At 43.8% G+C, this 21,018-nt stretch overlaps 1 protein-coding gene across 1 annotated transcript; it reads left to right on the plus strand.

Moving 5' to 3' along the window:
* The first annotated feature begins 2,059 nt into the window (after window positions 1-2,059).
* Window positions 2,060-19,635, plus strand: PHYH (phytanoyl-CoA 2-hydroxylase). Its single transcript, XM_032623850.1, has 9 exons — window positions 2,060-2,216; window positions 5,621-5,679; window positions 6,673-6,783; window positions 7,644-7,812; window positions 11,057-11,138; window positions 12,531-12,712; window positions 15,288-15,437; window positions 17,317-17,448; window positions 19,319-19,635. Exons 1-9 carry the CDS (start codon window positions 2,142-2,144, stop codon window positions 19,370-19,372), a joined length of 1,014 nt encoding a protein of 337 aa, XP_032479741.1. The 5' UTR covers window positions 2,060-2,141; the 3' UTR covers window positions 19,373-19,635.
* Window positions 19,636-21,018: the final 1,383 nt, after the last annotated feature.

Here is a 21,018-nt window from a genome sequence, read left to right on the forward strand (position 1 = left end):
TTTTTTTGCTTCCTCCCAGCAGTCTCCATTTTTCACCACGCGAGGGCAGTAAGGAGATACCTATTTGACCATTCCCGTTCCATCAGGGGTTTTTCTCAGAAAGTTTCGGAAAGATGCAGATTCTCTTTCGTGTACCCATCAAAGGCCAGATACTTCGTTTCAAACTATGATAAACACAAGTATATCTCCTGGAAACCCTTAGAGATCCAGTCGACAAGTTCAGGGTCAGGTTCCAGCCACGGGATGAGAAGTTTGAGGGGAATGAGGTTAAGAGCTAATAAGGGAAGGCCTAGGGCCCTCCTGTTAAGTAAAAGAATCTGGGAGTGTGGATAAGGAGGAATCATGGAAAGAGAATAAAGAATCCAGAGGTGGAAGCCCAGAGACAGTCCTTTCTCCTTTCTGCGTTGGAGAAAACAGGCAGCAGCTTACAGCAATTCTGAGTCCTGCTTCTCTCCTTGACTATGGCAGTTCCACCACATTGTATCAAGGCATCATCAAGAGATCAAAACATGTTTACGAGGTGAGACCTTCTGAAAGCAACTCTTTAAAATAAAGAAATAATTTAAAAATGAGAGAAAAAAACCCCAAGGACATTCTTAGCCAGCCATCTGTAGATACTAGGTGGAAAAGAGATCTTATGGAAAGAATTTCTAGCTCTTACAGCCACTATGGAAAACACTTATAAAGGTACCTAAAAAAAATTAAAAATAGAACTACCATATGATCGGGCAATCCCAGTTCTAGGTATTTATCCGAATGAACTGAAATCAGGATCTCAAAGAGATACATACACCCCCATGTTCACTGCAGCATTATTACAATAGCCAACATAATGGAAACAACCTAAGTGTCCATCAGTGGATGAATGGGTAAAGATGACAGGGTATATACATACAGTGGAATGTTATTCAGCCTTAATAAAGAAGAAAATCCTGCCATTTGTGACAACATGGATAAACCTTGACAGCATAATGCTAAGTGAAATAAGCTGATCACAGAAGGACAAATACTACATGATACTACTATGTAGAATCTAAAGGAGTCAACCTCAAAAAAAAAAAAAAAGTCAACCTCATAGAAGCACAGAGGAGTATGATGGTTACCAGGGCATATGGGAGGAAGACATGGAGAGGTGGGTACAAAGTTTCAGTTATGCAAGAGAAAACAGTTCTGGAGATCTGCAATACAGCATAGTGCCTGTAGCTAAAAATGCTTCATCCTATACTTAACATTTGCTAAAAGTGTAGATCTTATGTTGTGTTCTTACCACACATACAGACACACGCACACGCACACGCACACACACACACACAAATGAGATAAACAGTGTGGGAGGAAACCGAGAGGCGATGGATGTTTATGTCCTTGATGGTGGTGATGGTTTCACGCACTCATCCCCAAACTCATCCCATTGGGGAAAAAAAAAAAATTCTGTTTCTTTACTAAATTTAAAATTAGGGAATTCCCTGGCAGTCCAGTGGTTAGGGCCCACCGCGCTTCCATTGCAGGGGGCACGGGCTCCATCCCCGGTCGGGGAATTAATATCCCGCATGCTGCGTGGCCCACCAAAAAAATAAAAATAAAAAATGTTATACTAGACCGTGGTTTAGACATTTCATAGAATCATTTATTACACTTTTTTAAAATGACCAAACTGTTTCTAATATTTCGGACTGGATTCCCACTAAATTAAAGGTCTCTTTTGGAAAGCACATGTTGCTTCTAGGGCTGAACATTGGAATTTTTATTCCTTCAGCAGTTTAGTGGAAGGATCAGTCATACAGCATAAAATGAGTGGAAATTATGCCATTAAGCATGTTGTGTTCTGGCTGGACTTCCTCCTGGGCGATCTTACCCTAGTGACCGAGCCCTTGGGGACTAGCTTCCTGCTCTGTGCGACAAAGATGACCTCTGCGATCCGCTAGAAGCAAGGTGCGCAGGCAGCGACCCCACGCTGTGGTCGCCACGTGAAGCTGCGCGCAGCGCCCTAGGCCGCTCCCCGGAGGTGGCGCTTCCCCGAGTCCCGTGGCCCGGGTTGAGCTGCGTCCGTGCCAAGCCCCGCCCGCCGCGCGGAGGCGGGGTCGCCCGCGGAGTTAAGTGCGGCCCACGCCGGGCCGCCGGGTGTCCCCCCGCCCGATGCCATGGACAAGGATCGCGCCTCCGCCCGCCTGCGCGTCTTGCTGCGACACCTCGGCGGCCGCTCGGCCGGGGCCGTCGTATCCTTTGGGTGCGGGGGTCTCGAGCTGGAAGGGTGGTGGCTATCAGGGCGCATCACACAGCCGCCGCGCCGGCTCTTCCTTGCTCCGCGCCGCCTGTCCCCGTGATGGTCACGTCTCTTCCGGGCCCTGGGGGCGAGGATAGGTGCGACCCCAGGAGCCGGTGGTCCCCAATGCCCCAGAGGGGACCGGCCCGCCCGGTAGGCCCGGGACTGCTGGCCCCAGCGACTGGAGTGGCGTCGCTGCAGCCGTCCGGGCCCTCAGGGCCTCTGTTCCCTGGCTTTGGGGGCGGGGGGGAAGTCGTTACCGAGCGGGCCTGCTCTCTGCTGCCTTGTCGCTTTCTGCACTTGGCCGCGCCTGATGGCCGCGGCTGCCCAGAGACCGAGACCCTAAACGGGGTCGCAGAGCTGCCTGGAGGAGCCGCCCCTGGAGCTAACACTGTCTCCTGGAGAAGGGCTGGGTGCCCTGTGTCCCCTCCTGGTCAGGCCTTGAGAAGTTAATCCCCGAGAGCATGTGTGTGCTACGGGCGTTGGATCCAGAGAGATGTCACTGTGACATAGAAGTCAAGTAGCTTTATAGAATTGTTTTTGCCTGCTCAGTTTAAGTGTTCTCGTTCAGCGTGAACCTTTGGAAGCTCCACAGAAAACTGGGCCTGGGATTTTTTTCCCTTGTGTCCTGTTCTGCTATATTTAGGATCCTGAAATCTTTCCTAAAACGATCTTACTGGCTGTTTCTTTTACTTTCACTATTGCTCTCTCTGCTGAATTCCAAGCCTTGATGAATCGGAACCGTTGTAAATTTGAAATCTCATCCACGAACTGATGAAGGGAACCCAGGTGACTCTGTAATCTCATTTTACAGTTGAGAAAACAGTCGAGGCTAGGGGAGATGAAAACTCCTGACCAAGGTCATTTAAGGGAAGCAGTGGTTGTCAAAGTGCAGTCCCCGGACCAGCAGTATCAGCGTCACCTGGGCAGTTGTTAAAAACGCAGATACTCAGGCTCATCTCAGACCTGTGGTATCAAAATACCTGGACATGGGGCCCAGCGATCTGTTTGCACTTGTTTCTGATACATTTTATTTTATTTATTTTATTTATTATTATTTTCTGTGCGGTATGCGGGCCTCTCACTGCCGTGGCCTCTCCCGTTGCGGAGCACAGGCTCTGGACGCGCAGGCACAGCGGCCGTGGCTCACGGGCCCCAGCCGCTCCGCGGCATGTGGGATCTTCCCGGACCGGGGCACGAACCCGTATCCCCTGCATCGGCAGGCAGACTCTCAACCACTGTGCCACCAGGGAAGCCCCTCCTTGACGTTTTTTTTTTTTTTTGGCCTCACCGCGTGGCTTGTGGCATCTTAGTTCCCCGGCCAGTAATTGAACCTGGGCCTTCCGCAGTTGGACCTCCAGGGAATTCTCATCTCCTTGACTATTATATTCCCCAGTTATATAAAGACATCATTCAAAAAGGATAACATGTTTAAGAGAAGTGACATTCTGAAAGTAACTCTTTAAGCTAAAGAAACAATGAAAAAAATGAGAAGAAAAAAACCAAGATGCTAAGTCAGTCATCTGTGATTACTAGATAGAAAACAAAAGGGAATTTCTAGTTCTGTAAGATATTTAAAATGATACTCTGCTATGTGGATCATATTTTTCTTGGAGTCATTGTTTATTTTATAGACTTTTTTTTTTCTTTTGAGAAACCATAGGTAATTCAGAGGCCTGTGAAAGGCTGTATTGCTGCAAATCTTAAATCTAAGGCAAGTAGTGTTTCTTTTTTTTTTTGGCTGTGCTGTGCAGCATGCGGGATCTTAGTTCCCAACCAGGGATCGAATCTGTGCCCTCTGCATTGGGAGCGTGGAGTCTTGACCACTGGACCTCCAGGGAAGTCCCTCCTTTGTCAAATTTTAATTGGGTTATTTATCTTTTTATTATTGAGTTGTAATAGTTCTTTATTATATTCTAGATACACGTCCCCTATCAGATATATGATTGCAAACATTTTTTCCTGTTCTTTGGGCTGTCTTTTTTTTTTTAACATCTTTACTGGAGTATAATTGTTCTACAATGGTGTGTTAGTTTCTGCTGTATAACAAAGTGAATCAGCTGTACATATACATATATCCCCATTTCTCCTCCCTGTCGCGTCTCCCTCCCATCCTCCCTATCCCACCTCTTTCGGTGGACACAAAGCACCGAGCTGATCTCCCTGTGCTATGCGGCTGCTTCCCACTAGCTATTTTACATTTGGTAGTGTATATATGTCCATGCTACTCTCTCACTTTATCCCAGCTTACACTTGCCCCTCCCCGTGTCCTCAGGTCCATTCTCTACATCTGCATCTTTATTCCTGTCCTGCCCCTAGGTTCATCAGAACCATTTTCTTTTTTAGATTCCATATATATGTGTTAGCATATGATATCCGTTTATCTCTTTCTGACTTATTTCACTCTGTATGACAGGCTCTAGGGCCATCCACCTCACTACAAATAACTCAGTTTTGTTTCTTTTATGATTTATTTATTTATTTATTTTTGGCTGCGTTGGGTCTTCGTTGCTGTGCGTGGTCTTTCTCTAGTTGCAGCGAGTGGGGTCTACTCTTTCATTATGGTGCACAGGCTTCTCACGGCAGTGGCTTCTCGTTGCGGAGCATGGGCTCTAGACGCATGGGCTTCTGTAGTTGTGGCATGGGGGCTCAGTAGTTGTGGCTCGCGGGCTCTAGAGCGCAGGCTCAGTAGTTGTGGCGCACGGGCTTAGTTGCTCCACAGCATGTGGGATCTTCCCGGACCAGGGATCGAACCCATGTCCCCTGCATTGGCAAGCGGATTCATAACCACTGTGCCACCAGGGAAGTCCCAGCAGCTCCTAGTCTTGAGCCAGGGTTGGCAAACATTTTCTATAAAGGTAGACTTTTTTTTTCTAATGACCAGCCAATATTGCTAATACTTTGGACTAGACTCCTACTAAGTTAAATTCCTCTTTTGAATAGCACATGTTTCTCCTTATTTCTAGAATAGAGCCTTTCCATTTTTATTCGTTCAGTAGTTCGGTGGGAGAAATAGCCAGGGGGAATGAAATAGATGGAAACTCTGAATACCGCGTGGAAGCCTTGGCTCAGCTGTTTTCTCCTCGGTGACCTTGGACTAGTTACTGAGCTCTCCTAGCCTAGGGTTCCTGCTCTATGCAACAGGAATAATAAAGCTCCTGGCTTGCAGCCACCTCCTCAGGCTATTGTGAAATGAAATGAGGTAAGCAGCAGTGCATCAGAACTTACGTGTGTAATCAGTTTGCTTGGTGACTATTTAGAGCCCGTCTTCCCTTGTGAAAACCAATCCAGGGCAGAGCATTTCTAGAAAAGGTTGACACCTAAACTTTACTTCATTTGCCTTAATTCACATCCTAGATAGCGCACCACACTTCAGGGACTGTTTCTCCTGCCGGCTTCCGTCCTCAACAATTCCAGTGAGTAGATCTAATTTTAATTTTTAGCCATACAATGTATATAAAGGTTTTTTTTTTTCTAGTGGTAACTAGGATTTAAAATACATGTTGCCCGATGAGAATTCATTATACAAATTCTCCATTTCCAGGATTTGTTCTAACGATCATGGAAAATTTTGAAGCCCCTGGCTTTTTCTATATGTATTTTAAAATTCAGAAAGGGGGAAAAATGTGAGAAAGTGCATAATCTTATTTTGTAGAATTCAGGCATCGTATATCTCATTTAAATTAGCCTGTCGTTTGGTTAGTCTGATGTATTAGCTAGCATCTTTGGTTTGTCTTAAAATCACCTTTGAAGTGGAAAACATTGATCTCCATGGAATATTCTATAGGGTCACAGTTCCAAACCAGAGTAATGGACAGGGTGATCTGAGTTTGTGTGTGTGCTGTACACTTATTCAGATTTCTGTTACTTTGATTTCTTCTGTGAATGCATGAACTAGACAATTTAAAACATAAAATATATTAGTTTCCCATCTGAAAAACCATACATATTCATTACAGAATTTTAAAATCAGAGAAATAGAAGGAATTAAAAAAACATCATCCATAATGCCATTACATAAAGGCAATCACTATTAAAAAAAATTTTTTTTTTGTACTTCCTTATAGTCTTTTTTTTAAACAAGTAGTGTCTTGGTTTTACATCATTGTCATCATATTTTAATTTAATAGGCATTGTCCATGCTATTATATGCTCTTTATTTTTAATGCTTGAGTCATGTCCCATTGAATGGATATAATATGATTAGTTAATTACTCCTCCATTTCTTGGTGACAGTAATTAATGCTTTGGATCTAAAGCTTTAACATTTTTTTCAGATTATTTCCTTAAAGTCTTAGAAATAAAAATGCTTAGTGGAAGAGTACATACATTTCTCAGGTTCTTGATACATATTGTTGTTAGGTTGTGATTTTTAAATTGGACTTACTTGAGATTTTTTTCTCCTTCAGGTATACTCGGGATAATAATATTCTAAACCTAGAACAGAGAAAATTTTATGAAGAAAATGGATTTCTTGTCATTAAAAATTTGGTGTCTGATGCTGATATTCAGTATTTTAGGTACAGTAACACTATTTGTTATATAACAGAAATATGTATTATATGTGTATAGTGGGAATATGAGTAAGATTAGCTTGTGTCTGTACAGATATTTTTCAGGGATTGGGTTTGTGAGGAAGTGGTTTGTTAGAACCTGGGCTCAAGCCAGGGTGGCTGGCTTTAATCTTAGCCCCGTCGCTTAACATTGTGTGTATGAGGCAATTCCTTAACCTTTCCATGCCTGTTTCCACATCTGCAAAACGGGGGAAATAACAGTACTTATGTCCTAGAGTTGTTTTTAGGACTAAATAGGTAAAATAGAGAGAGAATACTTTAAACAGGGCCTGGCTTATTGCAGTGCTAGGGAAGTGTTTGCTTTTTTATTCAGACGAAACCAACTCACAAGTATTTCCTCGCTGGTCTGCCAAGCTAAGGAATATTTGAACTCTGGGAGCAAGTTTCAGCCTCACAGTAAGGAGGCAGGCACTTCTTTTTTTTTTTTTTTTTCTCCTGCTGTACGGGCCTCTCACGGTTGTGGCCTATCCCATTGCGGAGCACAGGCTCCAGACGCACAGGCTCATCGGCCATGGCTCACGGGCCCAGCCGCTCCGCGGCATGTGGGATCTTCCCGGACCGGGGCACGAACCCTTGTCCCCTGCATCGGCAGGCGGACTCTCAACCACTGCGCCACCAGGGAAGCCCCAGGCACTTCTGAGTTGGCCATGTTCTCCTTCCTCCCATCAGAACTGTTCAACCTGGGGCTAGAGGCCAACTTGGTGCAGAAAAACCACCCCCAAACCTTCAAGTCTTTCCACAGAACAAGGCCAGGGAGGTGCTTGGAGCCTGCGGTAATGATATCATTTACCAATTGAATTTTCTAGGGATGAGTTTGAAAGAATCTGCAGAATGGAGGTGAAGCCATTGGGATTGATGGTGATGAGAGATGTGACCACTGCAAAATCAGAGTATGTGCCAAGTGAGAAAGTGATCACCAAGGTCCAAGATTTCCAAGAAGATAAGGAACTCTTCAGATACTGCACCCTCCCTGAGGTTCAAGCCCTTCTTGTGTTCTCTTTCTCTTTAAGCTAATTGCCCATCTGCGTGCCTGCCTCTGAAATATTATTATTATTTTTTACTTCATCTAGCCCTTTTCTACCGGGGTCCTAGAGTAGTGGTTCTCAATCAGAGATGGACATTTGGCAATGTCTGGAGACATGTTTGCTTGTCAGGCAGGAGGAATGGTGTCCTGTTGGCTTCTAATGGGTGGAGGTCAGGGATGCTGCTGCTTGGGCCCAGGGATGCTATAATGCATAGAAGAGCCCCTTCCCGCAAACAAAGAATTATCCAGCCCAAAATGTCAGTAGTGCCAAGACTGAGAAATCCTGCTTTTGCTAATTATTTTTGGTGAAGAAGAGCAGGAATTCTGTGGTAAGAGAGAGCAAGAGAGCCTTTCTCACACTTCATACAGGCACTTCCACAGGGGTGATAATGCTGAGGCCATTTACTGTAATATCCATTTATTTTTTTCATTTTGTTTTATGATCTGGTCAGTAGAGGTGTGAGTTTGTTTTTAAATGTAAACTAGGGCCTCCCTGGTGGCGCAGTGGTTAAGAATCCACCTGCCAATGCAGGGGACAGGGGTTTGAGCCCTGGTCCGGGAAGATCCCACAAGCCGCGGAGCAACTAAGCCCGTGCGCCACAACTACTGAGCCTGAGAGCCACAACTGCTGAAGCCCGAGCCACAACTACTGAAGTCCACGTGCCTAGAGCCTGTGCTCTGCAACAAGAGAAGGCACCGCAATGAGAAGCCCATGCATTGCAACTAAGAGTAGCCCCTGCTCACCGCAACTAGAGAAAGCCTGCGCCCAGCAACCAAGACCCAACGCAGCCAAAAAAAAAAAAAAAAAACACAAATAAATGTAAACTAGTTTTTAAAAAATTATTCTTTAAGAGTAGTTCATATTTATAAAAATATCCAAATAGTATGGAAGGACATGAAATGAAAAGTGAATTCTCCCAGCCCCAGCACCACTCACTGTTCAGTTTTTTTATGTATTCATCTAGAATTGTTTCAGGTATAAGCAAGCATATCTGTATAACCCCACCTTTTGTGTGACAGGGAACATACTGGTTGTCACTTTGTTTTTCCACTTGCAGTAGATCTGAGACATCTTTCCATATTAGTATCTATGGATCTACTTTATACTTTGTAAACTATTGCATAGTATTCCATTGCATAAAGGTACTACAGTTTATGACCATTTATTTAGAATGGTTTGAAAGGACACTTTGCACAAAGTACTTATTAGAAGCTATAACCTCAAGTGCTGTTAAAAAATCTGATTCATGAAGAAAGACTGTACAGCTGAGCCACCTGGGATGTCGGGCCCCTTGGGTTGGGGTTGGGAGGAGAAGTGGCCCCTCTGAGCCATGCATGCTTCCCAACCTCAAGTCCTGTTATAGAAATGGAAGTTGTGTGGGTGGACCGAGGATAAAAAGCTGGAAATCACAGGCAACATGTAGTAGATTAAGCTCTATCGGGACTTTCAGATTTCCTACCTCTGTAACGTGTGAACCACGTATCTGGTGGTTCATGCAATGATTTTAGGGAGGTAGGCATTCTTTTAATAGCTGGGTATTTATTTTAATATGTATTGGAAAAATGAACCAGCACCTCAAATCCATGATTTCAAGAATATTATTAATCAGGATAAAACTAAGTAAAAGAGGGACTTCCCTGGTGGCGCAGTGGTTAAGAATCCGCCTGCCAATGCAGGGGACACGGGTTTGAGCCCTGGTCCAGGAAGATCCCATATGCCACAGAGCAACTAAGCCCGTGTGCCACAACTACTGAGCCTGTGTGCCACAACTACTGAAGCCCGCGTGCCTAGAGCCCGTGCTCCGCAACAAGAGAAGCCCCCGCAATGGGAAGCCCGCTCACCGCAACAAAGAGTAGCCCTCGCTCGCCGCAACTAGAGAAAGCCTGCGCACAGCAACGAAGACCCAATGCAGCCAAAAAATAAATAAATAAATAAATATTTTTAAAAAGAAAAAAAAACTAAGTAAAAGAAGTGAGTTAATTTAATTTAGGGAGAATATTGGCTAAATATATTGGGAAATTCTGCAAAGCAGGACAGAAACGGTGAGGATGGCTCTTGAATGACGAAGGTTTAGAAAATCGCAGCCTAAGTGAATACCAAAAAAAAAAAAAAAGACAAAAACAAACTTCTTATTAAAAAAACAAGCATGAGGCCTGACTCCTGAGATTTTTGTAACATTTCAAGTGTTTCATACTCAAACTGCCAATATTCCTTATACACAAGAGTTCAAATAGTGAGAAAGCCGTAGACTGTGCTTCATTTTTTGGAGGCAGACAGAAAGGGAGTTTGAATACCATCTTTTTCATTTAACTGGCTCTGCAAACTTAGGCATCTTATTCGTGTGGGGCATTCATTTCAAAGTATTATTAATGAATGGGGGCATTAATTTTCAGGGACTATTGTGAGGCTTAACCGAGCTGATGTGTCAATATATAGAAAGCCCCTGGCAGGTAGGAGGCATGCAGTGTTGAGTCCTTTCTGCTTTTTACCCCTTTCTAGTGGGTCTGATGCAGGAGGTGGTCCTCCCTGTCCCTTGCTCCCATTGCAGCTTATTTCTCGGAGCATGGGTCTCAACCACATCGGCCCACGTCATTATGTGTTTAACACCTTTCTTCCCACCAGCATATAAACTCCTTTGGTGCAGGGACCCGCTTATCTTGTTCACTGTTGTGTCCCTACTTGCTGTCACTCTGCCTGGTTCAGAGACCTTAGGAGGGAGTTGTTGAATTAATGGCCATGCTGATTGTGAAGTGGTCTCCAGGCCCCTGTTCTCCTGCCCTTGGGGTTACTCATGACAGCGGCAAACCTGTTGGGGCCTTTCGTGGTCCCTTCTTACGAAGAGTCTCCGTGAAGGAAAAGGAAGCTGCCTTCTCACTGGGCAACTGCCAACGGCTTTGGTGGAAAGAAGGGCATTCCTGCCCTTTGCAGTTGGTGTCTCACAGAAACTCACATCTGTCTTGTAGAAGGAGTACGCAAGTTTCCAGCTGGCTCCAAAAAGGCTGTTTAGTTCAGAGTGTTGTAAATTTCCAATGATTTCCAGTTGCTGACTTTTCCATGGTTTGTTTGCAAGGTTGTGAAATATCAATGGATTGTTTTAAACAGTTGCCATCTGAGTTCTTGTATAGACAGATGTACTTTGTGCCACCTGCCTATGTATCTGATTTCCCATGAACTTTCTTGCCCCTCTCCCTTAGATTCTGAAATATGTGGAGTGCTTCACTGGACCCAATATTATGGCCATGCATACGATGCTGATAAACAAACCTCCAGATTCTGGTAAAGAGCTCTTATTTGTAAAGTAGAAGCAACAACAACAACAAAAAAAGTGTTTAAGTACGTAAGGTTGATGTCCTAACTGATAGCAAGGTGTACAGCTGCTAAACTTCGCATAAATGAATATATGTACTTTTATTTAAGTCTTAAGATAGCTTACATCATAAAAACATTGAAGTATAGGGTTATCGCTGGGTTTTTACACAACTGGCTTCTGAAAGATGCAGTTCAGTAAACACGACTGTCCCTACACCCCAGAGGCTGTTATTCAACATCTCTAAGCCTTGTTACCAGTCTCACCCATGCATGAGAGTGTGGACTTTGCCTTCCTGATCTAAAGCCATTACTATTACTACCAAAGTTAAAATTATTCTTATAAATCATATACCACAGTTATTCTTAAAATTTCCTGTGCTTGCTAAAATGTAGCTTCTAAGACCTCCCTCCTAGAGAGACTGATTCAGAAAACAGAACCCAGGAATCTGCATTTTTATTAACCATACCCAGAGATGCTAATGCAGATGGCTCTTGGGCCACACTGAGAAATTCAGCTGTACCAGCGGTAGTAAATCGGCCATTAGAGATTCTGGATCCTTTTCTACTTTGTCTTCCTCCTGATGGCTGGGAGAGGCTTATGTGACAGGTCTGTAGTTTAACACCAAGTCTTTCCCTCCTTGGGTGTCTTGCCTGGAGAGAGCCGGTGGCCTGGGGGAACCACGTTCAGAGGGCAAAACTAGGGAAAAATGTAAACGTGGGCCTAGTATCTCTGATTCTCCACACTGATTGTACACCAAATGCTTCTAGTTTGGTGGGGAAACCTCTGAGAGGCCTTTTATTTAGTTAGTTAGTTAATTAACGAATATATTTTTTTGTACCAGGCACTTTGAAGGCTATCAGAGGACCTCAGATTTGACCACTCTCTTTAATTAATCAGCCTTTTTTTGGGAATACTAAGCTCTGTGCCCAAACCAGAGTTAGGAAAGAATAAAGCACAACAGAGATGATGACATACGTACAGCATGCTAGAAAATAGTGTAAAGTAGTCCTTGGCTACCAGAAGCCCAGAAAGAATGACAGGATCCAGAGTTACTGTGCTGATGGGAATTCTCTGGTGGTCCAGCACTTAGGATTCCATGCTTCCGCTGCAAGGGGCATGGGTTCAATCCCTGGTTGGGGAACTAAGATCCCTCATGCCTTGCGGCATGGCCAAACAAAAGACAGTCACTGTGCTGACTCAGTGTTCCAGTTTGGTGCTTATCTGTTGAGGCTGGTTTTCTTTAGCATTGTTTCATCTGTTTGCTTTTGCAGGGATAGCTCATTGTTCTGGTTTTTCAGGCAGAGGAGAAGAATTCTGAGACTTGAGTTTACTTATTTTAACAGCAGGTTCTGTTTTAGGCAAGAAGACATCCCGTCACCCCTTGCACCAGGATCTGCACTATTTCCCCTTCAGGCCCAGCAATAGCATCGTTTGTGCCTGGACAGCCATGGAGCACATCGACCGGGACAACGGCTGTCTGGTTGTGCTCCCAGGGACACACAGAGGCCCCTTGAAGACACACAATTATCCCCAGTGGGAGGTAAGTCTGCCTGGAGGCTGAGTCTTGATCAGAATCTTTTGTTGTTTTGATTTCACATCAGTATACATAAGGAGCTTTGCCAATAAGATGACACTTCCCTTCTTAGCAAAACATTGTTCTAGGATTTAGAATAAGGATCAGGGAAAATTTAAGGATGTCAGATAAAATGATTGTCTTTGTTCCTTCAACAAGTGCTTGAAAGCCAACCAAAGTGGGGAACTTTGGTGATGCTATAAAAGATCTGAGATTATGAAGCCTACGTGCAGAGGTAAGACACAAACGCGGCAACACCAGATGTGTGTGCCAAGCGCCACATGAGTCTTACACCCTGATTGGTGGGTCTCGCAGTGAAGAAGTGGGATCATCTCCTTCCAGCTGAACAGACCGGCAGAGAGAGGCTCTGGGGAGGACTGAGTAGTATCCCGTTGCGAGGCTGTTCATGGTTTATCGATTCAGCTGATGATGCTGGAGGACTGTTTAATGCTTTGGGGCCCATGAGTGATGAGGTCAAATTGGTTCTTCAAGGCGATAACCTTGTGGTCTGGCACAGAATGTACTGCAGGTGTAAGAGTCCAGAGGCAGAGAAACCAGAGAGGAGACTCTTAGCATTTTAGGTATAAGGCAATGTCTCAAAAATCCCATAATGATGATCAAGGTGGGAAGAGCACCTGTTGTTAAGGCAGACAGAATGGACACGGTTCTGTGGGACGTAAAGAATATGGCTCTCAGGACTTCTGTGCCAACTAGTGAGAATTCTTCTTTTTTAAAAATATTAATTAATTTTATTTTTGGCTGCACTGGGTCTTTGTTGCTGCACACGGGCTTTCTCTAGTTGTGGCGCGTGGGAGCTACTCTTCGTTGCGGTGTGCGGGCTTCTCACTGCAGTGTCTTCTCTTGTTGCGGAGCGCGGGCTCTAGGTGCATGGGCTTCAGTAGTTGTGGCACGCGGGCTCTAGAGCATAGGCTCAGTAGTTGTGGTGCATGGGCTTAGTTGCTCCGCATGTGGGATCTTCCCGGACCAGGGATCGAACCTGTGTCCCCTGCATTGGCAGGCGGATTCCTAACCACTGGGCCACCAGGGAAGCCCCTAGTTAGAATTCTTGCACTGAGGATTAGTGCTAAGTGAACATATTTGAGTCTAGATTCTGATATAAAATCTGAAATTCGTCGATTAAGTTGAGGTTTAGGAAAGGTTGGTGCAAGCAACAGAAGTGGGTTTTCACTGACTTCAGCCGAAGGGAATGTTTTGGAGGGCTGCAGGGGCAGGCAGAATCGGTGGGAAGGCTGGCCAGCTCTGGGGGTTGGGGGATGGGGAAGGAAAGCGGAAGTCCCTGCTCGGCGGGAACAGTTGGGTGGGGTACCTGGCATGGGCAGTGGACCCTGACTACATCCGGTCTCTTCGATCCTCTGCTCAGATTCAAAGTGGCCTCGGTGGGAGGTCAGATTAGCTTATCTTGGTTACATATCAACCCTGTGCACAGAGAGAAGCTCACTGGGTCAAAGTCCCAATACAGTGCAGTACGAAAGTAGTCATTCCCCAAAAGGAATTTGTATTTGGGATAGTCTTAGGAAAGGAAATGGGATGCTACCCTCCAAAGACCCATAAAGGTTTGCAAACTTTGTCACTTCTCGTTTTAGCTTCTTCCATAAAGACATAACCATTACCTAATACAGTGACTAACTTTGAAAATAGTTATAAACAAACATAATGTTTCATTTATTTTATTATTTTTTAAAATTATTCTTTATTTTTTTATTTTTGGCTGCATTGGGTCTTCGTTACTGCGCGTGGGCTTTCTCTAGTTGCGGCGAGCGGGGGCTACTCTTTGTTGCGGTGCGCGGGCTAGTCATTGCGGTGGCTTTTCTTGTTGCGGAGCACGGGCTGTAGGCTCGCGGGCTTCAGGAGTTGTGGCGCGCGGGCTCTAGAGCGCAGGCTCAGCAGTTGTGGCGCACGGGCTTAGATGCTCTGTGGCATGTGGGATCTTCCCGGACCAGGGATGGAACCTGCGTCCCCTGCATTGGCAGGTGGATTATTAACCACTGCGCCACCAGGGAAGTCCCCATAATGTTATAATTTACTATTCTTTCTTTACTCTGCACGTGACATGAGTGGTTTTTCAGCCCAGAAAAACTGAGTATTTTCTCTCCCCTAGTTTGGGAGAACAGTTAGCTTCTCAGAGATGCTCCTGAGTGATAGAATAATGATTTATGCCAAGTTCCAGGTGGGAAAGAATGATTATGGGTTAACCTGGAAAGGTGGTCTCCTGCATTACCACAAAATGCAAAGCTGATCTAGATCTTCATTTATAATTCAGTAATGAAGGGTAGGTGAAAATTCCAAATTTTTCATCCGGTCTAAAAAGTCCAAAATTTTAGCATCAACGTGGGGCTTTCTTAAAACCAGTCATCTGAGAAGCTTTGGTATAGGTAAGGTGTTTTGGTTTTTTAAAATCTAATTTATTTATCTGTTTCTCTTGGAAGAACTTAGAGAAGCTCTGTTTTTTCCTGATGAGTCATTGATAGGGTTTTAATTAGTGGCTTCCTCACATCTCGACTTGGCTTCTCTCGTGTTTTAGGGAGGGGTTAACATCATGTTCCACGGGATCCAGGACTATGACAAAAATAACGACCGGGTGCACCTCCTGATGGAGAAAGGAGACACCGTTTTCTTTCATCCTTTGCTCATCCATGGATCTGGTCGGAACAAAAGCCAAGGATTCCGGAAGGTATGCATTCACATCACAGCTCTTTCTGAAGATGAACGGGTTAGGAACAAAAGTGCCATGATATATTCAAAGTTAAAGGATTTGTGACTTTTAACTAAACTGCCCTTTAGTCTGGTTTATTTAGCAGGAAATATATTTGCCTCCCTCACGCTTTCTTGCTCACAGCAGCAAGGAGCCAGGTGACCTCAGGATCCCAGCCTACTGAACGTTCATGGAATTGCTTCAGAGTGAGAGCTTATTTACTTGGAAGCTGCTAGCCTATGGTTTCAGAGGCAAAAACAAAGGCAGACATACCAAATAAGAACATCTGGAATGTGTACAGCTCATATAAGAGGAACGTCTGTAATATTATTGCTACTGGGGAAAATATTATTGATCGGAAAGTAAGGTCTGAATTGGCCACCCGGAAATCAGATATGGCCATGTTTTTCACCCGTTAGCCTCAGTGTTTTCAATTTCATGATTTCAGTGCTTACATTAAAAATTGACATACTTTCTCATAAATCCCCAGATTTCTTGCCTCTCTAAGATTCCGCAGATCTGACGATACTGTGGGCTCACGTTTCCCTATGATGACATGGCTGTTTATACCAAATATTAGGGGCTTCTTTGGGGCTGAGTGAAGTTTTCCAGTCTGTCACAACAATCCCTTGTGTCTCCCTGAGGCTGAGGGTTAGTTGTCAGATTTCATCTTCCATTCATTCCAATATCCAGCAGGCTCCATGAGCCTGGTGAGGGATGGGCATGAGGGAAGAAGGCACTCCCCTCAGGGGTACCCAAAACCTCCACGGTCCAGTTACATAATATTTTAATGTAGTAGTTTAAAAAATCAAAATTAATGCCAAAAAATCCATGGTGAGCACAACGCCAAAATTTTAAAGACGAGGTCAGACCCTCCACTACCATGACCCTCAGAACTGTGCAAAGGGGTACAGGCACTACGCTGGAAATAATGTGTTTTAATATACCGACTTTATAATTTTTCAATATTTTTTAACTGCTTTAATGTTTGGGGAAATATTAACCATTAAAAAATACATAAAAGGGTACAGGTAGGACTGTACATTTTTTCCCTGTTGCCTCAGGCTCCAGTATGGCTTGGTATGGCACTAGGGCTTCCATGGGAAGTAAAGTTTGTGACTCAACTGCCTCGAAATTTGATATTTGGGGCAAAGTAGGAAGCTCTTCTGATGGGTGCAGTCACCCTAAGACAACTAACCTGTGACAAGGAAGGTGAGTTTTAACTACCGCCTTGCAAGTTAGATCTGTTTATAACTCCTTCAAGAATGGGGAGAACCAAGGGACTTCCATCTTACCTTCAAAAGGAAACGAGGTGGGTATTGTATGTGAATGCGATCAAACTTTAAACATCCTTCTGATTCAAGAGGGGTGTCTGCCTATTATTTCCTTTGCAAGGTCTTTTCAGTTTTTTCACCCCATCATCTGTGGCCATTGAAATACCAACTCATTACAAACTTAACTGAGTAACTTCTGTAACTGAGGTGATGAGAAACCCTGCAATACATTCCTTTGTAGGACTTGGCAGTATCCACTCATTAGAAAAATCAAATGCTAAAAAGTTAAAGATTTCTTACTTACATAATTCTGTTCCCTGCCCCATATATACCTTTGGAAAATAAATAACACAGCTAGTGAAAAACGTCATGTAAATTCTCAATTATCCTTTAGCTGGGTGGAAAAAAAAGCAGCTGAGCCATCAAGAGACTGATTCAGGACACATGGGAACAGCATTCAGTCTAGAAATCGAATGCGCAGTGACATCTAAAAGAAGCCTCCTTGCTAGGTTGCTGGTGTTAACGGGGTGTTTTTTGTTTGTTTGTTCTTGTTTTTGTAACATGAATCGATTCACTTTGCACAGGCAATTTCCTGCCATTTTGCGGATGCCAACTGCCACTACATCGACGTGAAGGGTACCAGTCAAGAAAACATTGGAGAGGAAGTTTTAAAGATAGCCAGTAAAATCCATGGAGTGAAAGACGTCAGCCTGAAGGTATGTATGTCTGTATGAAATGACAAGGTAAAGATCTTGGTTTTTTCTTTTCTTCAGATGCTTAATAATTCTCATACCTGACTTAGTCTGAAAGTATAAAATGCTTGGGTTTAGAGCTCGTTTCGGAAACATTGCTGAGACCTAAGAATGACAGTGGAGTTTGTTTGTACTACTTGCTTCCCCAGCGTGGGAGACCTGAATTCTGTCAGTCTCTGGGCTGTCCTGTGGTACGCAGGCCATCGTGTTGCAGAACGGACAGGTAGGAGAGGAAGTAGATAACAAATTCAGAGGAGAGCAAATGGAGGACAAGGCTACCTTCTGAACGCACACAGTTTAAAGGTTTGGGCTGTCAATCATAGGCCTCCTTTGTTTGTAAAGAGAGTATATGCATTTGGAATTCCAGTAAGACTCCCAGAAAGCAGTTCTCAAGCAAGCAAGTGTTTGTTTGGGTCAGTTTGCATCCGGAGTTTAACGAGAGCCTGCACGTAGCAGAGATGAGAGATCACTGATGCTTGTCAGAGCGGGCGTAAGACGGTATTCCATATGCTTCCCTAATTAATACACCTCATCTGCAGACTATTTGTTTCCAACTGGTGAACATTCCATGCTGCTGCTGATCGACAACAAGTTATCAGTCAAGGCAAATAAACTTATTTGCATCGTAGATTGTGTACATTTTAGCATCTGAACCAAGAACCTGACCCTACTTGTTAAATGTGCATTAGATAACTAAATGCATCTATTCTGGGGGCGACATGACCCCCAAATAGGCTGAGTGTAATGATAACTCAGGGCCTTCTAGTACTCTGAAGAGCCTTGCTCACCAAAGGCAGGGTACCACCTTCTGAAACAACTTCCCAGCGCACAAATCTTCCTCCACCCTTAACCCCTTTTCTCTTTAGAATCTGTGAATGTATCCCATATCTGAAAATGCTCTGGTCTCACATTTGCACATCCTGGAAGTCTTGTCCTTCTCCCTTTGTCCAGTACTTAAATGTCCTACAAAGGCAACATATTTTGCCAACTGGAGCTTCCATCCAACACCCTGAATTTCAAGGCAGGAAAAAAATGTATACGTTTGAGGTCTGTCACAGTTGTACTAAATGAATCAGTTCCTGTATTTATTTTTCGTTACTCTCTCAGCTATAGTTCATTGGCTTTACTTAAAAGAACAATAGTAACTTCTGCTATAGAGTTCTTTGTCAGGTACAAAAGCACGTTCATATCCCTTTTCTTCTCTTCTTCACCAAAACCCAGTGGAGCAGTCATTATAGCTCCAAGTTCTTAATGAGAAAATGAAGAGTTCAAGAGATTGCCCTCAATTACGTAAGTGACGGAGATTTCAGAGTCAGGTCCAGTTCCAAAATCGTTCTTCCCAGGATACCTTGCTGTTTGCTCAAAAATAAACAAGAAAGTCTGAGTTGTTTTATTAGGAACAAAGAAGAAAAAACCCAAACCAGTAGCCCAGGACATCATTTTCATGATAATGATCTAATCAGGGGTACATGGCTCAGAATGGGGCAGGCAAACATGACCAAGGAAAGCAGGAGCTTGGGTACTAAACTCTTTGTATTGTGACCAGACGTAACAGCCAGTTCCAACACCTGTACTCAGCACGAGCGCCAAGTGAAACAAGACTGACACGAGTGGGGACTCACTGTCTTGGCTTCCAAAACATGATTTTAGATGTTGGCAGGTACATTAATTGGAGTCTCAGAATGTGGTTTATTTACTGTTATGACCATTGTGGACGGGTTTTCTTTTTCTTTTTTGTATTTAACCACTTGTAGATGCTAGTAATCTACTTTGTCTTATGGTGAATAGGTAAATCGAAGTGTCCCATAAATTCACCGTTTGGTATTATTTCCAGGATATTTGGAAATTTCGAGCACGCGTCGTGAAAGGAGAAAGAATCAACCTTTGAAATAGCCCTTTGCTCGAACTCTTTTCAAGAAAACCAGGATGGAACAAGGTGTCAGAGGAAAACCTTTTCTCAATGAGATGATGTAATCTTTTCTATCCACTTGTTAACAAAATCAAAGTGCACAGATCCAGTACTTAACCGCATACAGGTAATTCTGCAGCACGGTGGCGTGGCTTTAACGAATATAAAATCAGTAAAAGTGAAATATTACTGTTTTAAGGAAAACTTGGGGTTGCAGCTAATAAAGGTGATGCATAATTGAAGTCTGTTCGATCAGTTTCTTTCATTCAGTTAGCTCTTTACCCAAGCAGGGATTAATGTTCTGAAATGCAAAGCCCACCACCTCCCAATTTCGTGTTGTGAGAGATTTCTTTTCAAATCTGGAACAATGAATATTAGAGGCACAGTTAGTGGAGGGCCTAAGAAGGGCACCACGGAGTAAAAATGTGGGTGGAGACTCATGTTCTGACACAGGATTTCCTTCCATGGCCTCTCCAGCCCAACCAACCTCCTCAAAGACTGGATCTTGCCAAGTCTTTTTCTCTAAAGAGAGAAGACCAGGGTAACTTTCTCTGCCAATTCCTATTGTGCAGGGCAGCATTTACGAATGAAATCTAACCTCTTTCAAGGTCTTGGAAAATGGTTAGGTACTTTTTTTTTTTAACATCTTTATTGGAGTATAATTGCTTTACAATGGTGTGTTAGTTTCTGCTTTATAACAATAGCCAGGACACGAAGCAACCTAAGTGTCCATCCACAGATGAATGGATAAAGAAGATGTGGCACATATATACAATGGAATATTACTCAGCCATAAAAAGAAACGAAATTGAGATATTTGTAGTGAGGTGGATGGACCTAGAGTCTGTCATACAGAGTGAAGTAAGTCAGAAAGAGAAAAATAAATACCGTATGGTTAGATACTTTTGATTTGGATTTCGAGTGGTGTGGACTGGGGGAATTTAATAGAGCACTGTATTTCTACACCAGCTGAGGGCAGCAAGGAGCCACAGTCCTTTTTCTTAAAAATTCTAGTTAAAGCTTTAAAAAGAAAGAAAGAGTCCCCGTTTTTGTCATTCTGCTATGCATATGTTTTCCTAAATCTAGCTTCACCGTTTTTGTCAGTTTCTCTGTAAGAACACCCAGTTTAAGCTCAGGTCTCGCTAGACACTGGGGAAGACCTGAGAATCCCTGACAGCGTCTAAGCATTATGGAATAATTGGAAATAAAATGTACATAGGGAAAGCCAGTGTAAACAGCATGTATGGGGCACTGTTCTGCAATAAACTTCTCCAACTAATTTTTTTTAAAGTTTTTTTTTTTCTTTTTAAAATTTATTTATTTATTTATTTTTGCTGTGTTGGGTCTTCGTTTCTGTGCGAGGGCTTTCTCTAGTTGTGGCAAGCGGGGGCCACTCTTCATCGCGGTGTGCGGGCCTCTCACTATTGTTGTGGAGCACGGGCTCCAGACACGCAGGCTCAGTAGTTGTGGCTCACGGGCCTAGTTGCTCTGTGGCATGTGGGATCTTCCCATACCAGGGCTCGAACCCGTGTCCCCTGAATTGGCAGGCAGATTCTCAACCACTGCGCCATCAGGGAAGCCCCCAACTAATTTTGAATTTAAAATAAATGTGAAAAAGTAGACTT

The sequence above is a fragment of the Phocoena sinus genome, chromosome 2 (genome assembly GCF_008692025.1).
Source record: "Phocoena sinus isolate mPhoSin1 chromosome 2, mPhoSin1.pri, whole genome shotgun sequence".
NCBI classification, from domain to species: domain Eukaryota; kingdom Metazoa; phylum Chordata; class Mammalia; order Artiodactyla; family Phocoenidae; genus Phocoena; species Phocoena sinus.

What these genes read in the sequence shown, in the direction of transcription:
- PHYH (XM_032623850.1), top strand. Translation starts at nt 2,142, where the DNA reads ATGGACAAGGATCGCGCCTCCGCCCGCCTGCGCGTCTTGCTGCGACAC. An exon ending in TTCCGTCCTCAACAATTCCA is followed by an intron (nt 5,680 to 6,672) that starts GTGAGTAGATCT and finishes TTTCTCCTTCAG; the next exon opens with GTATACTCGGGATAATAATA. An exon ending in TGAAAGACGTCAGCCTGAAG is followed by an intron (nt 17,449 to 19,318) that starts GTATGTATGTCT and finishes TATTATTTCCAG; the next exon opens with GATATTTGGAAATTTCGAGC.